This window comes from Pagrus pagrus (assembly GCF_965226575.1).
Source record: "Pagrus pagrus genome assembly, chromosome: 9".
Lineage (NCBI taxonomy): Eukaryota > Metazoa > Chordata > Actinopteri > Spariformes > Sparidae > Pagrus > Pagrus pagrus.
Genome location: NC_140193.1, coordinates 4272741 through 4288104, shown reverse-complemented (window position 1 = coordinate 4288104; position 15364 = coordinate 4272741). Strand labels below are relative to the sequence as shown.

Genomic DNA, 15364 nt, shown 5'->3' with positions numbered 1-15364 from the left:
AGTATGAAGAGTTTTTCCACATTACACAGCACAGAAGAAATAGCACTCAACATTTTGAGACATAACACAGCCTAAAATAGTGTCAAGTGTGTTTTGGTTGGAGCCTGATAGCTCCATAACACACCCTGTTCTTTCAGTCAAAATCAAATGAGTCCAGGGTAGTCGATGTTCCTTCACAACAGCAAAAACAAGCACACGACCGAATACGATCACACATAAAAATGTTCCTCTGCAATCACAAACTATAAAATCATTGACTCACTTTCATCCTGTGCGAAATAAAAAGAATATAAACTCAAACTAAATCCATTTAAATCACAGCACACAAACATGCTTTGTATTATAAATAATGATGTTCTTATTTCTTCTGTGTAAACCCCACGAGGATAAAACAGATTAACTCCATGCTTTGAGTTCTTTAAACTAACTGTTAGTCAAACAACGGCTCATTCACACTACAAATCTTCAGGTAGCGGGGTTAAAATTGTCATAATATCAAACCCTTACCCCTCCACCGTAAGCCCCGACTGCGTCAAGATCCGACTGCACAAAGACACAACATCATCACCAACAGCCCACACTGACTGCACTTTATTGAGTTACCAAGGACAGACACACCGCCTCCACACAACCAGAGGTTCAAGGGAACAAGGTCCGTCTTTGTGGATCAAAAATCAACATGTATTTGAGAATCGTAAAAAGGAAAATAAGGTGTTTTAAAGAAAGTCTCTGGAGATTTAATTCGTGTGCTGTTTGAGTGATACTGACCCTGACACTGCCCCGGCTTCCCACTGACATCCGTTCATCGTCGTCTGAGAGCTGTGTGAGAGGGCGAGAGAGTGAAATGGATGGTTAGGGTTGTGGAAAATGGTCAAAATGTGTGATTTACGTCAACAATGACCGCGAACGGCAGATAATGATAGGAGGCATCCTGCTGCAGTGACACATGGTTCAGTTCAGTGTTTCTCTCCTCAGATCTGATGATGATTTATGTGACCTTGAGAAAACATCACATTTCTAGATATCCTCTTGTGCAAAGCAAAAGCAAATACAAAGAATCAAATCGTATCTCGAAATGACTTCAGGGCTTCGTCACGCCACATTCTCAAACAGAAGTTGGTATTTAAAGAATGTTCAAGACTGTTAGTGTGGCTGGTAGCTAACAATGTAATGTACCAATGCATACAGTAGTAAATCCAACATAGTGATCGCTTTTACTTTAATCCAGCATTGCTTCACCATTTTAACAAACATGGTGTTTTCACTCACTTTTTTTTAAATCACTGTTAAGCTCAATGAAATTCAACACACTGTCAACAATTTTACATTATTTATTTCTGCTGTATTGATGGAAGTATTATGAAAATGTACATCATTTTCAATTTATCGAGGCAATAGGGCTGCAATTAACAATCATTTTTATTATGGAGTAATCTGTCAATTCATTTTTAGATTCATTGATTAATTGTTTCTTTAAAATGTCTGAAAATAGTGAAAAATGTCTTTAAAAGTCTTGTATCGTCAGTCCAAAACCCCATAATATTCAGTTTAATATGATATATGACAGAGAGAAGCAGGAAATCTTCACACTTAATATGATGAAAACCTAATTTTCTGCCATTTTTGCATGAAAAATTACTTAAACAAATAATTGATTATCAAAATAGTTAGCATAATTACCTATTTATTTATTTATGATATATACTAATTAATAAGTTGTCTAATTACTGCAGTTCTCCAAGACAAAGGGTAAATAAGGAGGAAGTGTTGAGTAAGCATTGACAGCTAATGTCATCGAGAGCAAATTAAAACAGGAACAGATCAGAAAACAGAGAGACATCTTATAATAAAGAGATGTTACATAAAAGTGATCTGTGATCTGATCTTTTCTGCACACGGTCTGCTAATTCTAGTCCTGAAGCCAACGTCAAACACTGAGTTGCTCCCTGTGGCTCTCCAGGATGGAGGACAAGATTACAGAGGAAAGGCATGAAGAGATGGAAACAGATGGAGGGCTACAAACCGTCTGTATCCGTGAAGAACGTGAGTATCTCTCACTGTCCTCCTGGATGAGGAAGGAGGGAGGGGAGGGGTGAGGATGGAGAAGAGAGGAGATAAAGGAGAAGGAGGAGAGAGATGTCAAAGATCAATGAGACAGATGAAGGGGGAAGGTAAAGTGACATGACAAGGTCAGTCCCACTGATCCAGTGATGTCCAGTTCAAGAAGACGTTGCATGTTCTCATTACAGCCTCAACATAATTTTAAACAAGGTTTGTACAGTTTTTTAAGTGTTTGTGCATTTAAGAAGATGGAATCAGAGAATTTTGACTCAAACTGATTAATCAACAATCAAAATACTTGTCAATTAATTTAATAATTAACAACCAATCGATTAATTGTTGCACCTCTACACCAGATTATGCTGAAAATCTATTTTTTTTGTATGAGTATATTCAAAGTCAAGCATTTTTCTAACCTTGATAATGAAGCCAACGTCGAGACTTTGTACAAACCCTGTTTAAAGTCCCTTAATAACTTTTGTTTAATTTCATTTTAGGATTATGATGTTGTGATATACTTCAATTAATCAAACATAATTGATATTTGGTAGCAATGACAAGATGTAAATAAATCTGGACACCACATAAACTGGATGGCATGAAAGCAAAGACCAGGATACATCACATGTTTTTGGCTCAATGCCTCTGTTAAACAAATCTACAAGTTTATTCAAGTCGAACTCGTTCACAGAATCAGTCATGCAAGTTCCTAAAACCATCGCACTGAACCAGTAAATCCATCCAACAAAACCAGTGAGACACCCATGTTGCACAAACACTGTCACCTCAAATTGCAACACACAGTAAGTGAAACACTTTAGTACAAAAACACACTGTGGTTAGTAAAACTACGAGTCACACACACTGTTTCTTCATCGCTGTGTTTGAAACTTTCTGATGGTCTGAAGCAAATCAAAGTAACTGAAGTGGTAAATTCAACAGAAAATCCCATGCAGTCTCACACCAACGGGGCAGATGGCCATGCTGATTCAAAGCCAAACGGGCACCCGGCTCCTTTGAATAAGTGGATTATCATTAATGGCCAAGCTTTGATTCCTCATAATCCGTTATTTTCTAAAAAGGCTTAACAGGAATTATCTAGAACTCAAAAGCAGACTCGGTCTGCACAGAACACTGCAAAAGCTTCCAAACAGACACAAATAAAAGCCTCCAAACATGTACAGAGGCAAGTAAACACATGCGTTAGTGTTTTAGTGTCACCACAGCGCAGAAACTGTACCATCCATTGTTCAATATCTCCCCATTTGCTGTCCGATCGGTCGTCTACTTTGGTGTCCAAGCCATAATATTTCTAAGACGAGACAGGAAATGAAGGCACGAAAAAAGTTCAGGTAACAGAGCACAGGTAAAAGATTTCACAGTTTGAAACACACACCGATGATAATTTAAATGATATGTAGGGTAGAAATGAGGAAGAGGAGGCCTACCTTCTGCACCTGAAAGATCTACACGCCAACACCGAGGAGAAGAGAAAGATTGGAGGATATCAAACATGAAAAGGGGAAAATAAAATAAAAAAAGGTTTGATGAAGACAGACATGAAGTTGAAACTTTCAAAAACATAAAGTGAGCTGCAGTAAGTGACAGATGAGGACAGACAGCATGCAGAGAGGAAGGTTTCTGCTAATGAGAGCAGCTCAGGAATGTGCAGGCCCCCGCTGCACTGCAGGACCAACAGTAACTGACCCAAGAACACAAGTTCACTGGAGATTTGCAGAAGACCTGGGGGTACCAGGTATTTTCCCATGGTTCCTTTAGGTTGGTATCAGTGGCAGAAAATGTGCAAGTGCCACAGAGTCACTTTAAAGTCTGTGTTCCCATGACTACACAGCTGAGTCTCATGACAAACTGGCCTCTCACACATCCTGGTACAGATGCTCGCTCCAGTGAGCAACGAACGCTATCCGTGAACTGTTCAAAGATGCAATCCAACATCTCGTCGTATGTCCAAGAGCAGACACTCCTCAGCTGCAGTAGCTCTCTGAACCAAGTCAGTGTATGTATATATCATGTATATACACCGATCAGCAACAACTTCAAAACCACTGACAGGTGATGACCCCTGGTGACACACCACAAAAGCTACTCAGGAACAGCAGGAGGGACGTGACAAAGAGCTCAAGGCGTTGACCAGGCCTTCAAATTTCCCAGATCCCAATCTGACTGAGCATCTGTGGGACGTGCTGGAACAAGTCCGATCCATGGAGGCCCCAGCCCCCAACATACAGGACCCAAAGGATCCACTACAAACGTCTCGGTGCCAGACACCACGGGACACTCCCAGAGGTCCTATGACCATGGCTTAATAGGTCAGAGCTTTTTTAGCTGCACAAGGGGATCCTGCACAATATTAACACACTACACTGTGATTCAACAAATTTAAAGAAACATCTGGATCTTCATAGTTTTCTTCATCAGTAATGGGAGTAAACTTGAGCAGGGATACTTCACATCAATGAACTCTGACTGCTGCTTAATATGTCAACTCATTTCCATTAACCTTCCCAGTTCAGTCTGAAGTTGTGGGAACAAGGACTGAAGCCAGGCAGGCCTGTTCTCTTGCTGTCTAAAATGTGGAATGTTTGCGGAAGCACATCCATTATAGCCCATTACAAGTGTTTTCTTTTTTGATAAACAGCTAAACCAATTACCCGAGTGTATATTTATTTTATATGGAATAATATTTTCTTTGGTCTTTTCATTCATTTGCCCTTCAACTGTAATATCACAACTAATGACAAGTTTTTCCTCACTCGAATTGAGGGTTTAAGGACAGAGGATGTCAGTTTGGCTCTATAAATAAAACTGATTTGATTTGATTTGACAACTACTTGAACTTAATTGAATCAAAGTATTGTCTGACTGAGCTGTTCTCATACACACTTTGCTGCTTTTACCAAGACAAACACATTTGCTGTTAACTTTAATATAAGAGCACTGCCTCTTTGAGCTCACCACCTCTGATCCAAGCCAACACACTGAAAACACACCCCACCCTGTCTGCTGCACTTTCCATCCCAACGGTCCAGCACTTTAATCCAGATTTACTACCACTGTCTCCCTTGTGTGCTTGCCCAATATACAGATTGGCTGCTTTGTAATTCTGGCTTTTAGAAAATGGATTCGCAGCTGACCTCTGCATCCCTTTAGGAACGACAACACTCCTGGACAATCAGTGGAGCACAGCCTTTTGGCCTCACTAGTCCAATGCTCTTAATCTATAGGTTCAGTCAAGATGAGAGGTCACGTCCTCACGCTGGATGACCTCTTACGGCAGCAGACTGCACCTCATCTAGTCATGATGTCATCCTCTATTCCAGTTGTAGAGGCCACATTAACTTCTAAAATAGCCTACAATGAACAGTTGGAGATGCATTACAGTGTCTAAAAAGTACAACAATAATGTTATACACCAATTTCGGATTGTTTCCGCATAAAGTATCCCACTGTTCTACTACTAGAATGAAAAAGAAGCACAGTTAGCCTTAATTCTCTAAACCCTGAGCAGTTACTGGAGTCTTTTGCCCCTGACCGCTGAATATAACATTACAGCCAGTGAAAAGTCAGAAAAGTAGCTAACTTAACATTTTTTTTTATAAATGATAGAGTAATATAACATGTTTGAAGTTGATGTTTACACTTTTTCACAGTTTCAAGGAAATTAAAATAATCCTTCATGGAGACATCTACAGTCAAAATAACCCCAAAAGTGTGTTATTTAAGCTCTGAAGCTTTATTTAGCAAACTACATTAAAACTACATTAATTCTACACAGAACCAAAATTTGGTTGCGAGAAAGTGAAATCTAGTGGACATATCAATTTTTGAAAATTACAGATTTTGTTCTGGTAAAAAAAAAGTAGTGTCTCTTGGATGTTCAGGACAAATGTCAACTCAATCCAGTGAAAAATAAGCAACTGCTGAGGTTCAAATGCAAATACGAATAATAAAAACAATGCAGAAATTTAGCTCGAAGGGCTAAACTTCAAAAAACATAACTTAAAACGTTTTTAGGGTATAGCTTTAGAATTTTTCAAGGTCCGATGAATTAAATAGAAGTTTCAAAATGATTTTTTCAAAGAAAATCCATGACATGAACTGGGACAACTTCTAGATTCTGGATGACTTGGCGTGGAATGACCCATAAATAAATCCACAGCAACTTTAAAATCTTCATGTACCTGTGCTACATGAGCTCTGACCTTTCACCTCTCTGTTTTCACTTCTAACATCTCCTACAGGATGATTCTAAAGTACAATATGTCTTTTCCACACATACCGACAATTAGTACTGATTTGTAATTACATAATCTTACAGAAACTCATAATTAAAAACACAAACTGACCAGAGGGATCCTGTCTGCGTACTTATCTCATATTATGTGTCTGGACGCCCAATTAGCAAGTGAGCCAAACGCCGTCATAAGCCCATTCATGAAATGAGTTGCACAATCAGCTTACATGTGTTTGAACCAGTTCTGTTCAACTCACCAAGCTCCCCTTCTTGATCGGAGGGGTTTGTGGGCGCCCGGTGAGGGCAGCCCTCAGCCCCCTCCCTGCCAGCCGACGCCCGGCCGTCCTGCTGCCCTCAGGGTGCCAGGACAGGTTGCATCCTTCGCCAGTCAGCAGGTAAGACCACGGGCGGTCATGTAGGCAGGATCACGGCAGAACGGAGCGCAGAGATATGACCTCAGAACAACAGAGGCAACCACACGGTTCTCGTTCACTGGTACACAGCTAATAATCCAGCTTTAAGTCCTGTCTTCAGTGTGTGAGGAAACATCCAAAAGTCCCGGAGGTGGCTGTGAGCGCAGAGACCCATCGCTCATGTCAACAACACCGCAACAACGAGAACTGCTCCACTGTAGGCTGGACCAAGGAGCGCAACCTGCTAAGCTACTTTAGATCTCGGCTAAAGGGTTTAAGGGACACACACACACACACACACATGCAGAAACACAGACACACAGCCACACGCAGACACACACACACCGACCAGACTCGGCTTAACAATGACCATTAATCCGGTGAGTATGACTGGTGTGTGTGTGTGTTCACGTGCAGACTGTTGTTGTTTGGGCTCAGCACCTGTGTTTTGATTGCAGAATAATTGAGCTGAAATGCTGATTATCCCACTGTAACTTAATGGGAGAAGGGTTGGCTATAATGACAAGCACCAGTTCTGTAAATTGGATCAGACGGATGTCAAGTGGTTATTTTTAAATGTGTGACCAAATATGTTGTCAGATTAAATGCAGTCAGAGATTTATGGTCAATACCTGAGGCATAGTAGTTAATACTTTTATTATACCTCGTTGTAATAGTGTGATTAATGTTGTAGATACAGTTGATTATCCATGAGAAGGGTTTCTTTATGTCAGTATTTAATGTTATTTTTGCAAAAACTTACTGAAGTACCTTGAATTTTCCTGATATGTAATTCACATGATTAGCCCAAAAAAGTCAGAATTTTACCTGCAAACTGTTTCTCAATTTTATTTCAAGCAATATATATCAATATTAGGGGTGCCACGATTTCAACACTAAATTTAAAAATCGATCAAAATGAGCTTTCAATTTGGATTATTACAATTCAGTGGCCTATCCTCTGTGCACAAAGATGATCAACTGACTGGTATTGGAGGTAACTCCGACAGCGTCTGAGACATGTTTATTTTCTTTGTTGATATGTTTGGGAAAATGGTTTACTCAAAACATATTAAAGAAACCACACTTTATAACAAACTGAATTTCTATCTTAAGTTAATTATTGGTACTCTTTGTTTGCATTTTTTTTCTCCCAACCACACAACAAGAAACATCTTTAGGTTACAAAGAGGGGTCAACTTGAGAAAGTTGAGAAAGAGAATTAGGTCGAAGGTCCCCAGGGTTAAATTTCAAATCCTCTCTGGACTCAGAAATTAGTCAACCTTTACAAGTTCAGTTTCGACAGGTGAGGGGCAGAAATCTGTTTGTGTGTATGGGATTACTCCAGGCTAAGAATAGTGATCATGGGAAAGTGTGACCCCCCATGGTTCAGATCAGAGGTGCTAAACTAGAGAAAGAAAAACACCAGTAACACACAGACTGTTGAGCTGTGCACCTGCTTCAACACAAATCAGAGTGAAGTGCTGGAGCCAACACTGACACTGGAGGTACCAGCCAGAGTTTCAGGGTCTCTGTGGTCTCTATTTCTAACTTTTTTTGAGAGGTACACAATCTTTTATTCATGTTAAATAAAAAATGCCACACATTTAATACCTCTAGTTCAGGTCTGGACATTTCTGGAGGGTTCCAGGTATCAGCCACAGTGGCCAAGCAGAGGAGTAAGCAAGTACTGCTGTACTACATACTGTATGTAGTTATCCAAAGAGGCAGGACTACACAAAGAGAACCATGATGAACCCAAATCATTGACGTCTTAAAACACGTGTATTTCACAGGTCACAGAATGTAAATAACTGTTGTATGTCGGTTTGGAAGAACTGGTTAAAATACGACAACACACAAAAGCAGACGTGACAGAGTGCCTTGGGTTTTCATCTTCAGAGTCTCTTGTCTCTTTCAGAGAAGGGTTTTAATCAAATGTGTGAACTGAAAAGTTTCCATTCAGTCTCAAACGTTTTGAAACATCTTTTCAATTTGGCCTGAGATTAACTGGAAAAGGTTCAACCCCTCTTTGAGGACTTTCATCTCATTGCTTTGGCAAACTATGTGCTAACAGTGGGAGGCTACACTGTAAAACTAAATATCTGTGTTTTTCTTATCTTTTTACCTCATGTACTCATCACGTACCTTGTACTTGCTAAATGCTTCAATGGAAGGCTATGACTATGTCTAAGATATAAGAATACTTCACTTACTCTAATAAGTAGTTGGAACAATAACTAACATAAATCCACTTCAGACAAACAAGATGAGCTGCACATGTGATATTTCATCACCTTTAATCCAGATATTTTCACATTATTTTAAAGGTATAATATGTAACATATCTGCATTAAAATGTCTAAATATGACTTGACCTTTGACATATATTTTAAGTTGTGAACAAACATTATTCCAAATGTTTCCAATAATGTTCAAACTAGAGAAATCCATATTCAGATGGGCTCTGAGACTAAACCAGTCATTCAAAATGAAATGCCTCTGGTTTTTCAAATGAAGTTCTGCAGTTGTAGTTATTCAAATGAAATCCACATGGTCCAGGGTTGGTTGGTAACGATATTTTACTGCAGAACTGGTTGATAAGGAGGAGTGTGCTTTATCCCCTCATCCTCAATCAACTTGTGTATGTTTTTCAAGCTTTTTTCTGAACTTTCTGTGAACAACAGACTGTGAGGAAATCAACAGCAGTGCTCCTCAGTGCTACACCCTGTTTACACCTCTGACCTGTGACCTACAGGATTTAAGAGTCACAGCTTAGGAGCATAAAGCAATGTTGACAGGAAATGCTTCAGGTCCAAAGTGCCAACAGAGGACCAACAAGACTGCGGAAATCCTCTTCTTACGTAGGGTCATGCATAAACAAGCCATGTGTCATACAATAGCAGCTGGTGTTACAAATATTAATGCAATAAATCCCAATATCAAGATGTTTGGGTTTTGGCTTAATCACAGTACTGAAGAAATCTTAAACACTGTGTGATACCTGAATAAAACTCTCCAACCAGCATGTGTCACAAGGCCATACAACAAGCGTTGATGTCCTTAACAGTTATCCATACGGTGTATTTTGTATTCATAGTTTTAAATGTACGAGTGCATCCTGACTTGTACCTCTTTCTGTTGTCTCTCCAGCTCCTTCATGCGGATCTCTCTGGCCTCTGCCCTGGCTGCCCTCTTGGCTGCCAGCCTGGCCTCGGCCTGAGAAACAGATAAAGAAAGAAACGGAAAAAGAGAAGTGAGAACAGCATTCAATGTAGCTGGGATATAGTGACACACATCTACACATCTATAAATGAACAGGCGTGTGAACCGAGGTCCAGTTCCTCGACAGAGACATGTGAAATCTGCCAGACATGTTTGGGAAGTGAATGCACCAAAGGTTTCATCAACATGACCTTTTATTCTAAAGACACAGGGATTTATTGTTATAGACAAAAATTAATTGATTTAGCAGAGAAATGTTTTTTAAGAACTTTTAATCAATTAATAAATTGCCTCTAGTGATACGGTTTGTTCCAGCCTTACGTTATATATATGCTTCTGAATCTTCAGTTGGAGTACCTAAAACATTTTCAGTCCTCACAGATCATGTTCCTTGTCACAGTAGACTGGATTAGCAGTGTTGTAGCAGTGTCTATAAACACAGGATATCAGGTGTCCTTTAAACTCTGAATAGCTGTAGTGGACCGTATTAATAAATACACAATCTTGTGAGAAATCTTTAGACCCGTGCAGACATGCATCACAACAGTGTGTAAATGTGTGTATGTATTTATATTTCTGTATTTGAAAGCATTGCCTTTGCTCCACAGAGGAGAGCAGGGCCTTTTCCTTAAAAGGACCTCTCTGTGAGCGTGTACTGTATGAGTGTGTGTAAGCATTTCCTTCCTCTAACTTTGTGGTAGGCACTGTGTGGTTGCAGTCTGTTCGCCTCTAGGCGGGGTAACTGCAAGCCCTCCCATCATCGCACTAATGCATTTCCCCACTGTCAGTCACCATGACCAAGTAACAGGAAAACACAGACAAAGAAAAGAGTCGGCTTCAAAGAAAACATGTTCACGCACTGAATCTTTCAGTCATGACTCAGTTAAACGTTTTCACATACTTTTAAAATCTTTATCACCGTGTCTGGCAAGTGTAATATAATGACGTGAAGTAGAACATGTTCCTGTAACTTAAGGAATTTCCTCCGTATACAGGACAAAAACCAGATGAATGAAAAGGATGACCTCAGTATACATCTCTCTCTCTCTCTGCCGTTTGTACTTCTCCAAACTTAAAACATGAACTTTCGGGGAATTTGGTAGCATGTCCTCGACTCGAGTTCACTCAGAAAAACAGATCTGGTTTTACATTTTCATCTTGCACTTAATAAATAACTAACTAATAATTAACCAGGGCTAAAAATCCCTAGGAACTGTTAATATGGTTACGATGCTTGTGTGTTTTCACACTAAAGGCATGTTTGCATCAAGAACCCCACTGTGCCTGTTAGTGTCATGATTTTGATTCAAAATCAAAAATCGATTGAAATGAGCCTTCAATTTTGATCATCAAATTGAAAGGCAGTATCACCGATGGCCCTGGATGAGCCGACTTGAGCACACCCAGCACACATACAAAAGAGAAAAAAAACTTCAGACGAGGCAGCTATCTTACTGATAGCCTGCAGCCACAGTTGCAGACACAAAGGATATGTATCCTTTGTGAACGAAGACAAAAACTGACCGGTACAATCCTTCACTGAGCTCTTTAAGAAAGAGGGTTTACTCGTGGGAGATGAACTGAACTGAACTGGTAACACTGCCAGCGATCCTTTATTGATTTGCTTGGAAAGACTGGTTTACCCGGGACAGATTTGAGAGACCAAACTTTACAACAAACTGAATTTCTATCCTTTTTTGGTTATTGTTGAATCACTGAAGGGCTGGTAATTTTTGTTGAACTCTTTTCAGTCAATATTATTTGCAATGAGCCTAACCTTAGCCTGCAAAAAAGCCACCAGAATAAAGTCAACCTTTAGTTTTAAAATACTCCTATCTTTTTAAAGAAGAATTTATAAATGTAAATGATGATCTTTACAAATCCAGATGGGAGTCTAACAATAGCACAGCCATCAGCGCTGGAAAACGTTTTTAAATCGAAAGTCAAATTGATTTGTGGACTTGGAGAATTGTGACCCCCCTTGTGCCCGTTCAAACATCTGAAGTCCACAAGCCAGGACAACATCCCCCACCGGCTTCCCACCCACTAACATTACCAGCTGTGTTGGTTACATGATATTACCAGACTGGAGACCCTGCTGTCAGGAACTGAACCAGAGCCCCTGCAGGTCTCAGACGTTTGATCTTCCTGCACACGGAGTTCTTATCAAACTCAATTTATCCATGAAACACTTTAAATGCACTTAATAAGTTCAGTATAATACAACAGGTGAAGTTACTGCACTTTTCATTGCAAATTCCCACTGATATAATAAAGTTATAAACACAAAATATGTATGAAATTATATCATCCACATGTTCCATGTTATGTGATCAATATTCTATTAAATATTTCTATGTGTGTGATGTTGGGCTGGCAGCCCTGTTTGCTCTCCTGTGTGGTGAGTCTTTCCTCACAACCTGATTGTGGCTGACTGGCACACTTTGTCCCGTTCACATCCTGTGCAGTTCAGCCCTTCACATCACAATAACGTGCTAGGGCTGCAACTAATTTCAATATCGATTCATCTGCAGATTATTTTCATGATTAATCGTTAGTTGTCTGTGACTGTGCCATGTCTAAAAAATGTCAAGAAATCGTGAAAAGAGCTCATCACAATTGCACACCAGAGCCCAAAGTGACGTCTTCACATTGCTTTGTTTGGTCAACTAACAGTCCAAAAGCAAAAAGGTCATTAATGACAAAAAGGAGCAGCATATCTCATTCTTTTAAGAGGCTGGAACAAGTAATGATTCATATTTTTCTAAAAAGTGAGTGAAAAGATTAGCTGCTTAACAAAATAGTTGGCTGTAACTTTCTTTCGATCAACTAATCAATTATTCGACAAATCATTGCAGCTCTATATTGTGCAAAGCTGCTGTGGGCTGTGATCACAATTACACACCACCTGACTACACACAAGGGTGATGATGGTTGTGGTCGACAACCTACGTGAACACGTGTAGATGCTCTTTAAGTTACAAAGGCACAATTCAAGTTGCGAGCTCTGAAGTCTGCAGGATGATTTACGTAACGGCCATCTGCCTCGATCTGCTTTTAAAGTGTTTCACTGTTAGACAAATGGCCGACAGAGGCCTGAAATGTTAGAACAGCAGGTTTGTTGCTGCATCAGTAGAGATGCTTTTTACCCTGCAGTGAGATGTGTGTGTACTAAGTACATCCTGCGTGTGGATGTGTGTGAATGAGAACCAGGACGTTCATAAAAAGAGAAAGCTCTCCTCAGTAAACACTCAAAAAACTAATCAAGCAAGTCACAAAAAGCTCTTCATAACAGTCGTCTGAGCGATGAAGGAGGCGTTCCAGAAATAGTCCTCACTGATTGCTGTTCTCCCTGCGGCTCACTCACTGACTGCTTCAATGGCATTTCCTCTCAGTCAGTGATTGGTCATTGTCCTTGCGATTCTTCAAATTTGTGCCTGTGGCTTTCAAACACACATAAAATAAGCTCTTAAAAAATAGTGCTGTACCTGTACTGAAGCCAATGTGTACAGAATCCCTCTTATAAAACTAATATAATCGTCCATGAACTTTGGATGAGGTGACAAAGTTGCAGCATCGGAGGAGTAATATCACATCAGTATTTTCAAGATGTTTTATTGACTTAATTTAAAAGGACGGCGAGAGAAAAGACAGACATTTCAATCAGCCAGGGGTGGAAACAACTGGCAAATATTTTTTCACAGCCGTTTATAAATTGTAGTGTCAGATGGGTGGGTACCACAGTGCCACATACAATGCAACACAACACAATACACTGTGTGCCAGGACATGCACACAATGATATCATACTGAATTAGACCTTCCTGTGAATGACAACTTACTTGACACTTTCTGAATTGTCCGGATGCAGTTAACCACACCTAACAACAGCAAGCTGATTCAAACAGATCCAACAGGTTATTTTCAAGTCTGCTGTTAGAACAAACTTTGACATGAGTTAAGTCAAAAAGTTATGTTGCTCCTTTGCAGAAATATCACTCTCTTGCACTGAATTATGGACAAAAATTAGGCTAACATTACTTATATGTTGGGAGATGTGTTGGAGGGAGGCAGTGAGTGATAAAATAAACGCACCCAATATTTTGAGAGTAATCTTTAAATCTGGCAACATTTGCAGATTTTTATGAATTTACTGGACAGCAAAAACTGGACAAGAAGAATTGTGTGTAAAATCTACCCAAGAAATTAAATAGTTGGTACAAAAATAATTTGAGGAACCGAAATTGTCTTTTTAATCATGAGCAGCCGTCTGCAAAAATAAAGAATACAGTGAGCCTGTCTAATCAGCCAAGAACTGAGGAAGCACTGTCAAGTTTGTTGTCCAACTCTGAGAGAGGTGTGTGCAGCTGAGTCATGACTGTGATGTTTGCCACACTTACGAAGTGTTTTTTCTTAGAGCTGCTATGTGAAAAATGTTTTTTTTTTTTTTTTTTATTACAGCAAATGTACAAAACTCTGCAGACAGATTAATGTTTTGTTTTTCTAATGTTTATGTACCGAGGTGGGTCACAACGATACTGGTATTGAAAAGATGCAATTCCTGTATTGTAGACTGTTGTGGTATGATATTTAAAGGACTTTCTAAATAAAAAGAGTGTTCAGATTTACATGACTGCTTTTATTGATTAATGAAAAAGTAGCTATGTGTGGTAATAGAGAAAATTAAGGAATGCCTGATACATGGAGATGCATGGAGAGCAAGTTAATTCAAGAGAGGTATTAAATGAGTTTGAGTTATCAATCCTTCGTAAGTCTAAACAAATGCCAACAAATATAGTATGATTTGGAACAACACATTAGAAGTATATTACATACAGTATATTATATTTGAAGTATTTGCCAGGCACATGTAACAAGAAGCAGCCATGGTCACTGGTGCATGACTGCAGCCAAGCATGAAAATATAATGTACAGCCAGCAGAGACTGAATCAGTTAACTTTACTTTGAAAAGACGTTTCTGCCTCCTAAACATTTTATACAACTCTTGCCATTTTGTAAACTGTCAGCATCCTTACTGGTAATTTCAGTATTAAATGTCTGAGCATAGCAGCGCCTCAAACCCCTCCTGACACAGAGAGGTGTGAATTATTTCATCATTTACACATTACTGCCTTCCTTTTTATGGGGTGGGAGTGCTGTGTTGGCTAAAAAGCGCACTTTAGGGTAATTAAAAACAGGCTGACTTGTACAAACAGTCAGGAAACTGTGTATTCAAAGCAGACAAAAACAGTAATCTGCACATCTTACAACCAATGCTAATATTCAATCATCTAAAAAAGTATATTTAACAGTAATATTGAGTTGTTTATCTTGTATATTATGTGAGAGAAGAGGCCAAAAATGTGTGAGAATGAAGCCACAATAAATAAAAGGTGTTTCATAGTTCAG

General features: G+C 39.4%; 1 protein-coding gene across 12 annotated transcripts in view; it reads right to left on the bottom strand.

Annotated features, from left to right (window-relative positions):
• The window catches only part of lrrfip1a (leucine rich repeat (in FLII) interacting protein 1a), a 46795-nt gene that overhangs the window by 16634 nt on the left and 14797 nt on the right, over nt 1-15364 (bottom strand). For 8 of the 12 annotated variants that reach the window (XM_084362454.1, XM_084362456.1, XM_084362455.1 and 5 more), the window contains exons 2-7: nt 9862-9948; nt 3510-3527; nt 3302-3373; nt 2024-2065; nt 769-819; nt 508-543 (exon numbers count right to left, since the gene is read on the bottom strand). In XM_084362454.1, the coding sequence (XP_084218580.1) occupies nt 508-543; nt 769-819; nt 2024-2065; nt 3302-3373; nt 3510-3527; nt 9862-9948 (306 nt within the window). The remainder of the gene's footprint in view (nt 1-507; nt 544-768; nt 820-2023; nt 2066-3301; nt 3374-3509; nt 3528-9861; nt 9949-15364) is intronic. The other 4 variants (XM_084362462.1, XM_084362460.1, XM_084362463.1 and 1 more) reach the window with 4 other exon arrangements.